General features: G+C 39.5%; 2 gene segments (V, D, J or C); both read left to right on the top strand.

The window, feature by feature from the left end:
• Positions 1–1,575: 1,575 nt before the first annotated feature.
• LOC120439904 lies at positions 1,576–1,994 on the top strand. The segment is given in 2 exon segments: positions 1,576–1,618; positions 1,708–1,994. Coding segments are annotated over 2 exon segments (327 nt in total).
• Positions 1,995–9,282: 7,288 nt separating this feature from the next.
• LOC120439886 lies at positions 9,283–9,840 on the top strand. The segment is given in 2 exon segments: positions 9,283–9,360; positions 9,434–9,840. Coding segments are annotated over 2 exon segments (366 nt in total).
• Positions 9,841–19,705: the final 9,865 nt, after the last annotated feature.

Here is a 19,705-nt window from a genome sequence, read left to right as displayed (position 1 = left end):
ACACAGTGAGAGAAAATAATAAGAGAGTCATACAAAAACTTCCTCTTTTACAGCAACGGGGAACAGAAGAGAAAAGATTACTTAAGTTTTGGAAATAATGTTGTTTATTATGAAATTATCTTTGTACTTGTGTATTCTGTGGTTTAAAATATCTTAATATTGCAAATATTATAATATCTCAAAATGATTAATTGATTTAATTTAAAAAAAATCGGTATAATTCATTGCCTATTGTCATTCTTTATTAAAGAAAGAAGATCAATCAGTACATTTTGTTTTTTCAAGTCTTTTAACTCTTTAATGCTATGAGTGCTGACTCAGCTATAAAAACTTTATCACTGACATCATGCCAACACATCAGTTTGAACATAAAACGTTTCCGGTACCTCTGTTACTGTTTTGGGGGTCTGGGTGTGAGTCTGTCTGGAGTTGTCATAGCCACAGTTGTTCTTTTTCAGTAAATTTTGATATCTTGCAACAAACAATTTTCTTGTTTTTAACGATGTGAAGTGTGAACAGCTGACACAGTCATCCTCTGTCTCTGTGTATCTGACCATCACCTGTCAGGTCTCTTATTCTGTTAGTAACTATCACACAGCCTGGATCAGACAGACTGCAGGGAAAGGACTGGAGTTTATTCAAAGTGCACGTTTTGGATCCATGACATACTACAAATAATAATTAAAGAACAAGTTCAATATGGACTTACAGTCTTCCAGCAACACAGTGACTCTAAATGGACAGAATATGCACCTGAGCATTTTGCTGTGTATTATTGTGCCAGACACTCACAGTAACACAAATCATCAGCAGGTCTGAACAAAACCCCTCAAAGTCTGAACACTTGTAACATGAAACCACCAGAGGAGGCGCCTGAAGACCACTAATGATTTCAGGACCAGACCAAGTCTCTTTAATTACTGTATAAAGCGTTCTTGATGTGGAATCATATAAAACAGATAAATGATTATATTCATAATATAAGACATACATGTGTTTGTAACTTGTTCATTTATTGACAGTCTGTGAGCTGCTAGTGTCCACGGATTGTTTTGTTTTTATAATAATTTATATTAATTTGGCATATTGAGCAAAACATCTGTGACAGAAATATATGAGCATTTTGAACAAAATGATTTGAAAATACTGGCAACATAGAGTTTAGTTTGCTTTTAATCACCCTAACAAGATTAATAGAACATGCACAAAATTTTGTTTTTTTGTTTTTTTTAATTCTGAGGGTTCATCTTTTTGTCTGCATTAAAGTCTTTTATTTAAACTTTTAAATCTACAGTAATTGATATTTTACTAAATAGATTTATCATCATTATCCTCCTTATTATTCTTAACAAAATTCATTGTAATATATTAATAAAAGCAAAATGTATTTTGGGACTATGGGATTTCCAGCCATACGTAAGGTCTGCAGAATAAACAAATCAACTTAACTTAGCAAGCGGATCATGCGCTGGATTAATTCTATGCAAACTCTGTGGCCTTTCCTGCAACACAGCTATAAAAATTTGACAGCAAACTGTCAGTTTGGTTCACAGCAGATCAGTTACAACATAAAACATGTTTTCTGTGGCTCTCCTGCTGCTTTTGGCTGCTGGATCCTGTAAGTCTCTGTAGACTTTTCAGTGGTTAATTCTTTTGTGGTACAACTTAAACATTTCTTACAAAACATGTTTATTTTTCTTTTAACAGGTGTGCAATGTGAGCAGCTGACACAACCAGCTTATGTGACTAAGCAGCCAGGTCAGCGTCTGTCCATCACCTGTCAGGTCTCTTATTCTGTGGGCAGCTACTACACAGCTTGGATCAGACAGCCTGCAGGGAAAGGACTGGAGTGGATTGGTAGCAAATATACTGGAGCTTCATACTACAAAGATTCACTGAAGAGCAAGTTTAGTATAGACTTAGACTCTTCCAGCAACACAGTGACTCTAAATGGACAGAATATGCAGCCTGAAGACACTGCTGTGTATTAGTGTGCCAGAGACCCACAGTAACACAAACCATCAGCAGACCTGAACAAAAACCCCACAATGCCTGAGCAGTTGGTTTGAGAGACAGTATACAAAAACATGTTTCTTTAATTGAACTATTTACATCATCCATCCATCTCTACTTTTCTTCCCTCCTAAAGATGACAGTAAAATGTATAAAATGAGATGAAAGTAAAGAATGAAACTTGTGTAAATATGTAACTGTTTCTGAGTGCAATTTCTAGTCAACATTTTAGAGCAGTACATTTTTTAAAATGTTGACTAGAAATTGAAGTGTTAATGTTATAGTAATAAATACTGTATATAAATGATAGTATTAATACATTTTAATAAATATTCAGTTTATCAGCAGATACAGCTGTTCACACTGTGATTCTGTGACTCTGCAGCCAGGTCAACTTTGTCAATCACTTGTCAGGTTTCTTACTCTCTTAGCAGTTATTGGACAGCTTGTGTCAGAAAGCCTGCAGGGAAAGTGTTAGCATTGATTGAAATAAGATAAACCCAAGATTCAAACTACAGTAAGAGTCACTAAAGAAGAAATTAATGTTAACTTGGAGACTTCCAGCAACAGAGGGCAATAGGACATGAGAGCCATACACACAGATCTGTGTATCATAGTTGGTTTGTTTCTTTGTTAAAAATATCAAATTATGAATCAGACAGCCTGTTGGCTGATTGGCTGCTCAAACTGAAAGACACTGAAATAATTTCCTGCCTCACAGCAAGGGCAAATCATAATGAGAATCCATGTAATCCACACTGTTTGTCACATAGACTGGATTTTGTGAAATTTTGTCACAAAATCTGTCCCAGTTTTTTTTTTATGGGACAGTAGTGACAGGTTTGCAGAGAACAAGCAAGCAGTTTAATAGTGAAATACCATGGGCGTGATCATATATGGTGTGCAAAAAACCTCAAAGTCATTTAGAAATCAGAGTGTGCCTTGAAACAGGCAGAGTGGAAATAGCATGGCAAAATGGTGGCGTGCTTTGGACTGTTGCCTTGCAATGTGTATCCACTAATGATGATGTAACATCCCTAAACAATTACGTTTTGTTGAAACACAAAGTTAAGAATCATCATCCAATATTCAACCCTTTAAGAGGAGGAGTCTATGCAAAACTGATATCTTTAGTCAGTTTATATATTCTGCAGTCAGGATCTAAAAAAAACCCTGACACAAAGCCAACTTAGACAATTTTAACAATGACCACCTTTGTTTGTTTGGCTATTTTCTTCATTCTGTTTTTTAGATTGACTGGTAAGTACTTCAAATTATTTAAAAAAAAGTGACTTAAAAAGTGACTGCATTAATGGACTGTTAACATTTCTATAGGTACTGAAGGTCAAACACTGACTGAGTCTGAACCAGTGATTAAAAGGGCTGGGGACTCCCACAGACTGACCTGTACATACTCAGATTTCAATGTTCATGAAGACAATGTTTGGATCAGACAGGCTCCTGGAAATGGACTGGAGTGGATTGCTTACATCAGTGGTGGTGGCAGCTATATCCACTATTCTCAGTCATTCAGAGGCCGCTTTACCATCTCCAGAGACAACAGCAGACAGCAGGTGTATCTGCAGATGAACAGTTTGAATAATGAAGACTCTGCTGTGTATTATTGTGCTCGACACTCACAGTGACACAGGAGGGAAAAAACACTGTACAAAAACCCCCCAACACCCATGTCAAGTGGAGTCATTGCTTTATAGCCTCTTCCTATTCATGACTCAAAGCAAACTTCCCAACAGTCTATTATGAAGCCTTGATAGCACGCTGTCAGTTGCATCAGAACAGAAGCTTCCATGAGAAAATAAAATGCAGCATTGCATTAAAAAATATTATTTACATAAACTGAGAAAAGCAAAGATCCTGGCGCCCACCTTTGTATAGAGGGAGCAAGGAAGAAGAAAAAGACTAAATTCGTGCTCATTTGCAACACTGTGACTTTGAGTTACGGTCAAAGTAACGTGAGACCAAATGTTCATCAAGCTGTGATCTGTAACAGGTAGGACCCTTAGACTAAAATACATTCCTAATGTTTAATTAAGAGTATTTTGTTTTAATTCTTATTAAGTAAAATAGAACAAAGGTCAAATTTGAGTGCATTTGAGTCAATTCATACATAAGCGCATTAATGGTACTTGATACACTTAAGTTCCATTAACTGCATGAAGTACATTTTATTTTACCTTTTTTATTTTTTTGCATATCATCGCACATAGTTTCAGTTTCTCAGCAGTTTTGTTTTTTTATCACCACATCTTTGACTTTGCACAGCTGCAAGAACTGAAAACATTGAGTGTCTTTTTTTATTCTCACTGAGAAAAAGGGAACCTAGCAGTTGCTTGCATTAGGTGTACAAAGGTCTTTAAGTGTTATAAACAAGAACATACTGAAGTTTCAAATACACTGTGTTTATGTTTACTTTTGTGTTTACTTTGGTTTAAACGTCATCATAATTCTAGGAAACAAGCACTTCCAGTAAACCCACATCATAATGAAAGGAGGATCAGCAATTTAAACATACAGTTTTTTACTAATCATACACAAGTCAAGTATTGGACAACAGAAGATGTTTTTTGGGTACTTTAGGTGCTCCCTCATTTCCCAAGTTGTCACCACAGTGGATGATGGGGGAGGAGTCCATGCAAAAATGGCATCTTTAAAATCATTACTGTATATGTTGCAGAGCAAAGGCGAGGGACTCGATCTGATAGACAAACTGTAAAGTGGAAGTTAACTGACTTTTACAATGATCAAATCTGTTTATTTAATTGTTTCTCTCATTGTGTTTTCTACCTTGTCTGGTAAGGATATAAAAATCTGTTGGATAAGAAGACATATGTATACAAATGATTGTGCTAATGAGCTGTTAATATTTCTGTAGGTACTGAAGGTCGAACACTGACTGAGTCTGAACCAGTGCTTAAAAGGCCTGGAGACTCCCACAGACTGACCTGTACATACTCAGGGTTCAATTATAATATTGATGGTGTTTGGGTCAGACAGGCTGCTGGAAAAGGACTGGAATGGATCGCTTATATCAGCAGGAGCAGTGCCATCTTCTACTCTCAGTCATTCAGAGGCCGCTTTACCATCTCCAGAGACAACAGCAGAAAGCAGGTGTATCTGCAGATGAACAGTTTGACAACTGAGGATTCTGCTGTTTATTACTGTGCAGAACAGCCACAGTGACACGAGAGGGAGAAACACTGTACAATAACTTAACTTGCCAGGTGTACTTTTGCATCTTTTCTGTGATTTCACATTTTCACTTTTTTATTCAACTGCAAATTTTCTTACCAATAATATTACAAGTCTTGACTCTTAACACCACACCGAGTATTAAAACAATTAGGTAATAAAAAAGTAACTAAAAAAGCTTAGCAGTTACTTTTCATATCAGTCTTCAGAAAGCTTCTTATTGCTTTCAAATATAAAAATAGAAAAAGTGCTCCTGTATGAAGGCGTAGTGGTCAGCTCTGTTGCCTCATAGCAAGAAAGTCCTAGTTTCAAATCCATCATCTTGCTTGCACGTTCTCTGCGTATCCATGTGGGTACTTCAGCTTCCTCCCGCAGGACTCACTTAAAGTAACCTTTGACATCAGCCATGTTCTCTGTATGATCCATCTGCTGGCAGTTGGACTCTGTGAGGAGCTGCATATGAATAATAAATACAGAAAAAAATGCTAAATATTGAGATGAATGACGCATAACCCACATTGATGCAAACCACACACTAACCTGCACAAACACCCAGCAATCATAAAAATGAATCATGGCTTTTCATTCTTAAAGTCTCCTGAACATGATAATATTATTACTATTATTATGTTATTACTTTTTTCCAATCCCTGAATGTTTTTGTTGTTGAGATATATATATATATATATATATATATATATATATATATATATATATATATATATATATATATATATATATATATATATATAGTCTTAGTGTGAGTCAAACATACTGTTGCTCTTAATCGTACCATCAGATGGCACTGACCCTTTCAGGATGCGCCTCTGGGCACTGACAGCTGGATAAAATCCTGCTTTCTCTTGGGGCAGTGCAGTTAAAATTTGTGTCTTAAACTTAAAAATATTCCTTTATGTATAAAGGCAGTCTCCTGCATTTTCAGCACTCCACCTGGATGTTTTTACCCTTCTTATTGTTTAAAAGGGAACCATACTTCATGATGGGGGAACAATATTGGAATCAAGAATCTCACAGACATCATAAACATTCACAAGATTTCAGAACTCAAAAAGCCTGCTTATAATATGTCCCTTTAAATAAACTCACACTGGCAATATTCTGCAAAGTACTGATGTATTTATTGCCAATATTATCTGGTGTAGGTGAGGAAGGGAGTGTTGGACTGAACATCTTCATGTTCATTATATATCTGTGCTGCTATATTAATAAAACTTTTCAACACTTTCGTTCACATGGAAAAATGAAGTGCAATGTGTCAGGACTATTTCAGCTGTTTGTGCATGAATGAAATGGATCCCACCCTGCATCCTGTTTAAAATGTCGCTAAGCTGCTCCAAGTGCCTTGTACGAGCTTTATTTCCTACTAAAATATTACTGCAAACAGGCAACGCAATATTAAACCCAAACAGTAAAAACTGCAATTTTTGCAGATCTGCAACCTCTGAAAGAATTAACATATTTCCTGTGAAAATGCAGGAAATAATGTCTTTCTGCAAAGCTATTTGTATAAGGCTGGAAGACATCATAACAATAATGTGCTGAAAAAAAATAAGTACAGGATGTACCTATTTATATTTCTGTTGCTATATTTATGAATCTTATGGTCCTGAAATGAATCAAGTGCCTTTTGAAAGAATAGAGAATTAGTTAAATTGTGTAATTAAGATGCTCTTATAATATATTTCTGAATCTGACAAATGACTAAATTAGTCAGTTTTGTCAAGAAAATAGCAGACATATTTTTAAAAATCACAGGTGCACAGATGTGTTATAAGAAAAAAACAAGAAATTAAACTTTCTTTTGGATTTGAAAATGTGAATGAGTAATACGGTACAACAAATGCTAAGCAAAGGTGAGTCCTGGCAAGTCTATATCACACTATTATATTATGGCAGACTTTTCTGTTGGCTCTAACTGTACCAACACCGGTGCCTAATGTGTTTGATTCTATGCAAACTCGGTGTCCTTCCTTGCTACTCAGCCATAAAAACTCCTCACATCTTTGGGGTGACGATAGCAGAACATCACCCTCAACATAAACCATGTTTTCTGTAGCTTTGCTGCTGCTGTTGGCAGCTGGATCACGTGAGTCCCTTTTTATTTGTCAAACTCAATAGTTTATCATTAACGGCTTTACCTAATCATCTGTTAAAAATAATATTTTCTATTTACAGGTGTAAAGTGTGAGCAGTTGACACAGCCAGCCTCTGTGACAGTGCAGCCAGGCCACCGTCTGACCATCACCTGTCAGGTTTCTTATGCTCTTAGCAGCTACTGGACAGGCTGGATCAGGCAGCCTGCAGGGAAAGGACTGGAGTGGATCGGTTCCAGATCCACTGGAGGCTCTGCTTACAAAGACTCACTAAAGAACAAGTTCAGTATTGACTTAGACACTTCAAGCAAGAGAGTGACTTTAAATGGACAGAATATGCAGCCTGAAGACACTGCTGTGTATTACTGTGCGAGAGATGCACAGTAACACAAACCACCAGCAGACCTGATCAAAAACCCCTCTGAGCCTGATCACTTACAGTATATGAAGCTGCCAGAGGAGGAGCTCTAGGATCACAAATGATTGCTCAACATGGTTGAAGGAAAAAGGAAAATCTAAAAATCCTATGATCCATATGTTCTTATCAACAAATCAAACTTAGTTCCTTTTATTCTAGATGGATTTAGCTTTCATATATCATGTTTGAAAGTACTATGAAGTCAGGTTTTAGATCTTTGCACAACAGATAAACTCCTCTAAATTAAACCAGCAACTTAAAAACTTCTTTTGTTATTATCTCTAATGAGATTTCACTTTTGAAGGTGCATATTTGAGAAATATTTAATTTCAAACATTTGTATTACTTAGAATAGAGTTTACATGTCCCTTTAGAGTTAAATGATAAGAGACTGCTGGGCTTGTGGTGTATTGTTGATTTTGAAAGTGTTATTGGCATAAATACCTGCCTACTAAAAGATTTTCTATGTATAACCATGAATTAACAGTTTTTTGTGTTTTTTAAGGAGGAGTTGATGAAAAAATGATATCTGTGATGTATTTATATATGGTGGATTGCACAGACCTCTAATGTCATGGTCTGTTGTGTGGCAAGGTGACAGTGGACCCAGATCAGGACTCAGCAGACAGACTTGAACTCTAACACAGCTTTATTTGCTGGTTACAGGCAGATTGCACTAATGAGCTGTTACCATGTCTTTAGGTATTGATGGTCAAACATTAACTCAGTCTGGGCCCGTGATTAATCAACAAATCGGTCCTTAAGTTGACCAAAAACACAAAAGACCTAAAACTTATCACTGATTTCAGCAGGAGGAAGTCTGACCTTCAGCCCATCTTCATCATTGGGAAGTGTGTGGAGAGGCTGACCAGCTTCAAATTCCTGGTTTCTGAGGATCCTCACGAGGATCAACCTGAAGTTGAAGCTGCTGACCATCTTCTACCACTTCTCCACTGAGAGTGTGCTGACATATTGCATTTCTGTGTTGTTCTCAAGCTCCACTATGGCACACAATAAGCCACTAAGAAGGACCATTAACAATAGCAGAACATCACTGGACACCTGAAGGACCTCTATAGCACTTGCTGTCTGTAAAGGGCACACAGCACTTTGCAGAAGTGAACACTCCTGATCTTATACATGATATATCTGTAATTATGATCATAAATTAAAGAAATTCAGCAAACAATCAAATTAAATAACCTTTTATGAACAAACGGAAACACAGCGCACTTAACAAAACTGAAGTGAATTAAACTTCACTTTAGAGTTGCAAGTTTAAAGTCATATCACTGGCCTGGGACGAAGCACTTTGTGACAGTAGTGAATCAAAGACATAAATCATAGGCTAATATTCAATTTGCATTTATTCACTATCATAATTAGAGCATTATGGGGCAGGAGTTGAAGATCTAAAAGAAACAGTAACAGTGCTGGAGGAATATACTCATAAATACTTCCTATGAGGAGGAGCCAATGCAAAACCTACATATAATCCAGCGCTTCTTATCTGACTGGAGAGAGGACGACAGAGAAGAGACGACAGACACTTCACCATGATGGGCTGTAACATGAGACTGTTGCTTTTAACTGTCTGGTGGACGGGTGAGAAAATATTCTCTGTCTTTTAAAATTTGCCAGCTTGCAGAAAATCACAATTTTCTTGTTTTTTTACCAGGTGCTTGTGCCCAGACTTTAACAGAATCTGAACCAGCGGTTAAAAGGCCTGGACAATCACACACATTGACCTGTACAGCCTCTGGATTAACACTGAGCAGCAACTATATGGCATGGATCAGACAGCCTCTTGGAAAAGGACTGGAGTGGATTGCCTGGCACGATAGCGGCAGTGGTAGCAGGAGATTCTACTCCCAGTCAGTCCAAGGCCGCTTCACCATCTCCAGAGACGACAACAGACAGCTGCTGTTGCTGCAGATGAACAACCTGAAGACTGAAGATTCTGCTGTTTATTATTGTGCTCGAGAGCCACAGTGATTAAAGCTGTTTTAGTTCCTGTACAAAATCCTCTAGCTTTTGTTACGGGTTCGAAATTGAGGATGAGAGTAAAACAATGATAGTCCAGAAAAGGCCGTTCAAACAATTGATTTTAATGAATGCACGCAGCGTGGAGAGGTGCAAACTGCAAAGCAGTTGTACATCTCTGCCCAAAATACACTCTAGATTGCTTTTATAACATCAGGGTATTGTAACGCCCCTTCTTGCGTTTACAAGCACATAATTTGCATGTACAGAACATTCATGTATTTTAAGAATTAACTGCAACATAGAGGTTCCTCCTTGTGGCATCCTCTTAAGAATATGGTGATGATCTAAGGCCTTTGAGGTCACCATGGACTGGACATCCTTACGTCACCTGTAACTAAGCAAACTCAAATGCAACAAGAAGCTGAATACATTCAGGCCTTTGCTCAGCTACTTTTTTTTTTACTGTAACAATATACTCAGCATATGAGTTATGATATATATATATATATGTTTAACTCAATCATTTTAAAGTAGTTATAACTGCACCTGTAATAAACATGTTAATATTTGATTATGATAACCCCTATAATATAAATTATAACATAATGCCAGCAACTTCAATAAACACTTTGATGAAATGATAATTACTGCAATGATAAGATGATGGTTATGTAAAATAATCCCTGTAATTCCACACTTTCTACATACAGTTTATTTTTTACTTAGTAATATTGATAAATTTCTTGTGTAGTTGTATAATGTAGTATACAACTACACACACACACACACACACACACACACACACACACACACACACACACACACACACACACACACACACACACACACACACATATATATATAGGCCTAGCAATGACAAACAAATTAAGTACATTTTGTGTTGTTTTGTAAGAAGATACATTCTTCATGATTGGGTTTCTCAGCATTAAAGACAATGGAATCATAAATGACACACACACACATCATAAACATTCAAACCACCTCCAAACCTGTGTGAAATGTAAAATGATTACTTATCCTGTGTCCCTTACAATACACTCACATTGACTGTTAATTTACCTGCAGCTGTTTGTGGCTTGAAGAAATCATGTATGTTATTTAGTCTGAAAATAGCATATATAAATTAATTTATACATAAATTAATGTTATAAGTTATTCATAACAACTTTGTTTCTGTCTTTGTTTGTTTTCCCAATAGGTTTGCTGCCTTAGGAATACAGACACTGAAGTGCATTAGCACAATACGGCTGTCTGTGCACTAAATAACATAAGTATTCAAGGCATAAAGTGCCTTGATTGAGCTTTACCTTTGGACATGATAATTACTGTACTAAAATATTACAGTTTTTATTGCAAATTCTGTGTTACAGGGCAAATTTAAATAATGCAACAAGCTGTTCCTGACATTACAGGATAAATAATTAAATGCTGCAGCACATTCTTCATGCATATGTTTCAGTCAAGTAAACAGCAAACATGATTTCAAAAAATCAGCGGTACAGGGATCCTTTCCATAAAGAAAGCAATTAGACTTTATTTTTTATGTGATTTCATGAGGTAATACGGTTAAACAAATTTTAGGCAAATGTGATCTCGTGGCAAGTTTGGCAGATAGAATAGTGACTGCGCTACTTGCTCTAGTTTACAAGCACGTGCTTTGTTCTATGCAAACATCACTCAGCTTCCTCGCTACTCAGTCATAAAAACTGCTCACAGTTTTGGGTGGAGATACCAGAACATCAGTCTCAATTAAACCATGTTTTCTGTAGCTCTGTTGCTGCTGTTGGCAGGTGGATCATGTGAGTCTCCTATATTTGTCATATTCATCAGATTATCTGTAACAACACAATTTAATCACATGTTAATAATAACCTTTTCCTACTTGCAGGTGTACAGTGTGAGCAGTTGACACAGAAAGCCTCTGAGACTGTACAGCCAGGTCAACGTCTGACCATCACCTGTCAGGTTTCCTATTCTGTGACCAGCCGCTGGACAGCTTGGATCAGACAGCCTGCAGGGAAAGGCCTGGAGTGGATTGGAAGCAGAGTTGGTGCAACTTTAGCTTATAAAGATTCACTAAAAAACAAGTTCAGTATCAGCTTAGACTCTTCCAGCAACACCGTGACTCTGACTGGACAGAATATGCAGCCTGAAGACACTGCAGTGTATTACTGTGCCAGAGACCCACAATAACACAAAACATGACTAGAGCTGAACAAAAACTGCACTCTGCCTGAACATCAGTAAAAGCACCAGAGGAGGCGCTCTAAGACCACTAATGATTTTAAAGAGCGTCCTCACTCTAACAAGATTGATATGAATTTATTGTTTCATAATTGTCTCTTCATCTAATGAAAAAACAAGGAACAACAACAACAACAATACTACTACTACCAATTATACAATTAATTACAATTATACCATTTTTTTTCGGAAGGGCGGGGGGTCATTAACTAAAAAAGGATGCAAATGGAAGCTCAACTGATGTGTATTCTCAACACAACATATTATTATTATAGAAAGTCATTTTTTCACAGTACAATTGAACACACAAAAACAACAATAAAATATTGTTGCATAAAAATACAATCTGTGTGAATGTTGGTTTGGCCCATTTTGTGAATGCACTGACTACAATAAAAAAAATTTATCAGTAAATTTTTATCAGTAAATCAGTATAATGATCCACGTTCTTGTTTGTCTTTTCCATATTTGGAAATAACCAAGAAGATTTCTTCACTCAATGAGCGGGGTAGTTGTTCATCTTCTGAAGAAGTATTGTCAAGCCTTCAGGCAAGCTTGAGGCCTAAACTGTGCATTTTACTTGTAGTTAGTCTCCATAGTGTTCTTTATATGTTATCAACAACATGAAGAGTGCATGATAGAGGATGATGATAATGAGATAATACAATAGAGCCAATATCATAGCAAAAAAATAAGCATGTGTCATTGGGGTCAGGAGCAGAAAAAACAGTAAATAAAAGATAAAGAAAGCAATAAATAAATAAATACAATTCTATTCATATCCTGAATGCTGTATCATAGATTGCTGCTTGTAGCTTTTGTTGGGCAGATGATGATTTTCCCTGATCTTTAGTTAACATGCCCTTATTTTCTTTGGAGAACAATTCATGTCATTTCGTTTTTTTTTTTAATTTTCTTTTCTTATTTTATGTCTTTACAGGTGTGGATGGTCAGACTCTGACAGAATCTGAACCCATGGTTAAAAGGCCCAGAGAGTCTCATAGACTGACCCGTTCAGCCTCTGGATTCACATTCAGCAGCTACGCCATGGCCTGGGTCAGACAGGCTCCTGGAAAAGGGCTGGAGTGGATTGCTTTTATACACACAGCTAGTTCTCCTTTCTCCTACTCTCAGACAGTTCAGGGCAGATTCACCATCTCCAGAGATGACTCCAGCAGTAAAGTCTATCTTCAGATGAACAGTTTGAAGACTGAGGACACGGCAGTTTATTACTGTGCTTGACGAGAAACACTGAGAAGAAGTAATAGGTGAGTCATGCAAAAACTACTTCCCTTCGTCATTACCACTTAATAAGATACAGTAGTTTTATAGTAGTTGCTCTGATACGCTTTTTTAGTATTCCTGGATAAGATTTCTCAATACAGGATAAATTTCCATGATTACATTTTATGTGTAATTACTTAAGCACTAACTTTGAAAACAATTACTCATTCAAATCACTTCTAAGTACCACAAAACCTTGCACCAAGCCAGCAAACATTGCAAGTCTTGGAAGTGAAAACCAGTTGAAAGGTTGAATTTTCTTTTTACATGAGACACAAGCCATCAATTAAATAAAAACACAAACACAAATTACAAACTAACATAAGATTTTGTCAGACTGTCATTGTCATTTCTTAGTATTTATAAGAAAATTCAGCACAGAAATTATTGCTAGGTGTAAAGGAGTGAGACGTGTTAACAGTCTTGCAAAGAGCGTGTTGTAATTTTGCAAAATGAGTGAATGTGCACTCAGTTTGAATACTGGAGACACTGATAGCAGAAATTGTAAAAAAAGAGATAACATTTATAAACATTAACATTATGTCTATTATTTGTTTTTACTGAACAGAAAAGTGGTCTCAAGCCTCAGGAAGTGCCAAATCAAAATGGTTCACTTAATCAAAGTGATGTCCAAAACTGTCACTCAATTTAAAGTTTATGCAAATATTTACTTACATGTAGCATCCACTCTAATTTCACCAGTTAATATGTGATGCTCAGTTAAAGTGAGTTCACATGAGTCTAGTTAATGTGAGGAGGAGTCAATGCAAAACTTACATACCTTACACCTCTACTTATGTGACTGCAGGGAGCATGACAGAGAGCAGAAGTCACACAGTTTAACACGATGGACTGCAGGACGGGGCTGCTGCTATTAGCTATCTGCTGGGCAGGTGAAGATCTACAAGCTTTAGTTATCAATAAAATTCTGAAAAACATAAAGGAACTGATTATTATTCAATTCTGTTTTTACAGGTATTGATGGTCAGACTCTGACACAATCTGAACCAGTTGTTAAAAAACCTGGAGAGTCTCACAGGCTCACCTGTACCACCTCTGGACTCTCATTTAGTAGCTGGTGGATGGCCTGGATCAGACAGGCTCCTGGGAAAGGACTGGAGTGGGTTGCAACTGAGGCTAATGGAGGCACCAACTACTACTCTCAGACAGTACAAGGCAGGTTTACTGCCTCCAGAGACAACAGCAGAGAACAGCTGTTTCTGCAGATGAACAACTTGAAGACTGAAGATTCTGCTGTGTATTATTGTGCTCGAGTCTCACAGTGACTGGAACTAGTTGAACAGCTGAACAAAATCCTCCAGTGATCCTCAGACATCTTTAACTCATATGTGCTTGTGCATGTGAATTTGTTTTGTGTTTTTTTTTACTTACAAATCCATTTTCATTTTTTCTTTGTTCATAAGACTTTGACAGGCTGATTAAAAGATCCAGATAATCTCACAAACTGTCTACTGACTTCAAGCTTAAACAAAGTACTTAAGTGTGAGCTACTGAGTTCCTGTTGATTGTGTTTAATCCATGGCCCTTCAATTAAGATGTACAACAGCAAAGAAATTACCAAAGAGGTCTCTCCTATCTATTTCTTGTCAGCAGCTGTTTATCTCATATGATACTAAAGTGAATATTACACTGAATATTACATAATACATAACATACAAAGATATATTTATTGAATAAATTATTCTACAAATTTGTTAGAAATCCTGCCATAAGCCCGGGGTTCTGGTGACCTCCCACAATGCATCAATCACTTCTCTTCCTCTCTTTTTGTATTACATGCTGCTTTTACAAGTTAGTATTTTTTCCAGTATTTTTCCTTCTCTTTGTTCTTTTCTTTTTGATATTCTTTGAGCACTTTATTGAGTAGCTGAGCAGTGATGAAGTCTGCTGCACCCCAACATGAGGCATATGGTTACCTGGTCACACACCAAGGTAAATTTGCACCCTAATATTTCAAATCAATATGCAAACCAAATGACTTCCTGTGACACAGTTATAAAGATGTCACTTAAAGTGAAACAGTGATCAGAAGGTCATACCGTCAGCTTCAATCAAAAAACATGTTTCCCCATAGCCTTCCTACTGCTGTTGGCAGCTGGATGCCACAAGTCACTGTAAATTTGTAAACTGTAAATGTGCAGCTTTTCTTTTAAAATAAAATTCAATCATTTGTCCTGGTTTATATCCACCTTTTTACAGATGTAACATGTGTAGAGTTGACACAGCCAGCCTGTGAGACTGTGCAGCCAGGCCACAGTAACACAAACCATCAAGGAACCTGGACAAAAACCCCTCACAGTCTGTTTTAATAAAAAGCTTCTGTTGTGGGATTTCTCTTTAGTGTATTGTCTTTTAATGTATTGTCTTGGTGAAATGCTTTCATGTCACTTAGTTTAGTATGGGTTGTGGGATTTCTCTTTAATGTATTGTCTTGATGAAATGCTTTCATGTTACTTAGTTTAGTACGTCTGGTTCACACCTCATTCACGCCGGGAAAACAGACGGTGAGAAACTGGTGAATGTCTCCAAGGAGGCGGCAGCCAGGAGACGGAAGCTCACACAGGAAGACTTGACCCCAGAGTGGGGGAGATTCACACAAGTGATAGAGGGTCTTTCTGTTTAGAGCCAAGGTGTGAACTGCAACTGTAAAAGCCTTTTGTTCTGCGACTGTGTATAAAAGGAACTTGAATTGTTCATTGTCAGAGACGACTTTCAGTGCCCCTTGACTGACGTCCCTCCTCATGCATGAGATAGCTGAAATAAAGGTGTTGTTACAACTCATCCCGTCTGCAGGCTTTGGTAATTGAAATTTCCACAACAGTTTGGCGCTGCGAGCAGGGTGATCCAGTGTTCTCGCTGAAGGACGGCTCTGGGACGGCTGATCACCCCGAGGTAGCAAAATGCTTCGGTCCTGCCAGCTGTTTAAAAGCAAAGAGAAAGGCAGAGTCACAGAGCCTGTGCTTCAGCGACCACCGAGATCACCTTGACGAATCGAGGGGAAACTCCTGCAGAACGGTGAGCTGTATCTACCTTTTTAACAAGTCACGAGAGTTTTGTGTCTGGCCGTGTGAGCGCGTTGCAGCCTTCGGGGAGCCCAAGAAGGTGTGTTACGACCTTCCAGGGCAAGAGCTCCGAGGAGTCTCTCCGTGTAATTGCGGAGAGTCTTCGTGTAGAATCACGGAGTGACATCCCTAGCATCTTCTAAAAGATCCTAACTTCTTCAAAGGAGACTGGGGGTGGCGGTGTTCGTTCCTTGGTCCGTAGAAGGCAAGGAACCTCACGGGGGACGCCTCGTGTAGTAATATGGGATCTAGATCCAGTAAGGCAGCCAGCGGAGCCGGATTAGCGGCTCGAGGGGCGGCTGCGGCAAGCGTTCCACGAGGTGGCCAGGGACAAAACTCAATATTTGACTGTATGGTTAAGAAATGGGGAATTGGGTGTATGAAATATGTTGTTAAGTGGCAAAAAGTAAACGGGTTTCCCGAAAAGGGATCGCTGAGTGTTAACCAGTTAAAGAAAATAGAGGAACAGTTGCGAGAGGAAGAAGCAAAATTATTGGAAAAAGGAAAAGTTAGGACCATAGATCTACGTAGAGTAAGCGATGAGAAGGAATGCTTGAAAATGTGGATAGGGGAAGCGGAAAGAAGAGAAAACAAAGCAGCTCTGAAAGAATTACCTAGAGAAGTCCATGGAAGGGAGGCTGACGCAGAATCTGCCTCAGCGCCTCTTCCACCTCCGTATAACACGGAGAACAAAACATCATTTCCCTGTTCACGCACTGTTTGTGCTTCCCCAGTACAGGCTGTTCTGCAGGGCCTGAAAGCCGATGCGGACCTGGACTCCTTTCCCTCCCCATCCCGCTCTACACCACGCGTCCCACAGCCAGAGGATGCAAGCGCCAATCCTGCTACTGAGGAGCGACAGCCCCGCCAGGATGGAGCGGAAAGAATGATACTCAGATCCGACACAGCGCTCAGCAACACACGGAGCGCGTCGCAAGCTGAAAACGCACCGCGAGCTGAAGCGACGAAAACACAGCAACGGAGAGCTGTGAGAGGAAAGAACAGATGTAAGGACAGCCGCCATGGATATTACACCCTGCCTTTTGCCACGGATCAGCCTGAATATTCTCTCACTGATGACGAGCGGGACGATACAGACGACGCAGACAGCAGCGAGGAGGCCGAAAAGTTCCAGACCGGGCAGAGAACGCGGAGACAGCGACAGGCGAAAGGAGAAAGCCTGCAGCTTCCGATGGTGGAAGTGGCGGGACCCGAGGGACCTATTTTAGTTCACAGACCGTGGACACAGTCAGACATCGCTGACGCCACAAGTCATCTACCTGACCCCCTCATGTCGGGTGCAAAGTTCGGTGAGCAACTCCTAATTTTCTGCCAAGAATATCGCCCCACGGGTCAAGAAATTAGACGCGCAGTGGCAGGCAAGCTGAAACCATGCGACCTGAGGAGAATATCGCCTCACTTGCCTGATCCTACGCTGAGGATACGACACCTGACCTATGAGCATGGAGAAAACCTTGAATATTGTACTGCAGTCACCCACCTGATGGATAAGCTGAAGGAGGTTTTCCCGGATAAAGTGGACATGTCAAAGATTCAGGCTTGCAAGCAAAGAAAGGATGAATCTGTAGACGACTTCATACATCGCATGACAACTGTGTTTGAAGCTAATGGTGGAATACCCAAAGATGACATGACGGGCGCCTCCGCCTCCACATATGAGCACCATCTCTGCGGCCATATTTTCCGGGGACTGAGATCAGATGTGGCAGCCGAGGTAAAGCATTCATACGTGGGGGGGGAAGATGAGCCGCGGCTAACGGAGCTACGACGCCATGCCCGCCACGCTCAGAGCCACCTGGATGAGAAGAAAAACAAAGAGAGGAAAACAGAATGCCGACCTCCATAATGCAGCCCTAACACTGTATAACGCATGCGGGCAAACCCACACGGAGGTTCCCACAACAGAGGCAGTTGGCGTGGCGAAGTGGGGAGAACAGACAAGACCGAGGACATTATCAACAACAACAGCAGTCAAGACGAGGTCGGGACGCCTGTTTTGTCTGTGGGGACTATGGACATTGGCGAGGAACCTGTCCTAACCGTGGCCGTCGTGGGAAATAGGCAGCAACAACGCCAGAATTACCAAAGGCTGAGCCCACGGTGGGAGCAAGCGGACTGAGACCGGGGAAAGGACACCAGAGTGCGCTTCAGGCTGTGGTTTGCCCACCTCATCAGAACAGGGAAGTGAAAATCACACACACACACACACCCCATTGATGAAGAAAGTGTTTCACACACACACACACACACTTTAATACATCACACTGTTGAGCATGAAGAGCAGGTCTCTTTGTCACCAGCTGGTACATATGTACATTTAAATAGCGCGCCTTATAAATCACTGCCCTTGTATAAAATGTTAGTTTGTAACCAGGAAGTAGAATTTCTTGTAGATTCCGGGGCCACCCACTCTGTACTACGCTCAGATTCTCTCTCACCCCAGCCCGTGCTGGGTGAGAAGTTCACTCATTCTGTGTCCGCATCAGGAACCATACAGAGAGAAAATTTCACCATACCCCTGTGTTGTGTAGACGGACAGGGTAGAAAATTCACACACGAGTTTCTGTGGTCAGACCTGTGCCCGGTCAATTTGCTTGCCAGAGATTTGATGTGCAAACTGAAAATAAGTTTAATCTCCTGCTATAATGGCATCACAATCACACAATCTGACTATGATTATATGATGGTGAAATATAACCCCGTGACTCCAGCTTTCGCTTACGGGTGGAAGCTGGAGGAGGGGCCGCTTGTTACAGAATTCATACAAGCGACTCGCAACTGCATGCCTCCAGATGTCTGTTTTATGGCTCCTGGAGAGTTGAGTTGCACGTCTCACTTTTCTCTGCATGGCCCTGATGACAGTTATGAGGAAGGATGGTGCAGAACCGAAAATGATTTACTAACTGTGACATGTATGTTTTGGAGCTCCACATTTGCTGCGCTTGCGATTTCTCTCACTGATGAGCAAAGAAACATGTTTACTATGGATGCATCCGTCCCACATGTTCCCCTGGCAAAAGCTCACAGCTGCCAGTGGGAAGACATGGGAGAATTCATGCACCGGTGCTACCGCGCTTGCGATTGGGAGCCTACAGAGGATCCCACAGTTTTGTTTTCTCGAGAAATGAAAGCCTACAGAAAAACCATGACATATACAGTCCATTGTGTCCGCTCAGTTGAGCTAGTGAACATAGCTGTCTCACACTGTCTGCTTCAAACAACACCTCCTCTAAACTCCCACACCCCTGCTGACAGAGGTGCCTGACGGCCTGTGGGCCTCATCTAAGTATGATGTAGGCCTAATTAAAGAT

Source organism: Oreochromis aureus, linkage group 4, assembly GCF_013358895.1.
Source record: "Oreochromis aureus strain Israel breed Guangdong linkage group 4, ZZ_aureus, whole genome shotgun sequence".
Classification (NCBI taxonomy): Eukaryota; Metazoa; Chordata; class Actinopteri; order Cichliformes; family Cichlidae; genus Oreochromis; species Oreochromis aureus.
This window is presented reverse-complemented; position numbering and strand designations above follow the sequence as displayed.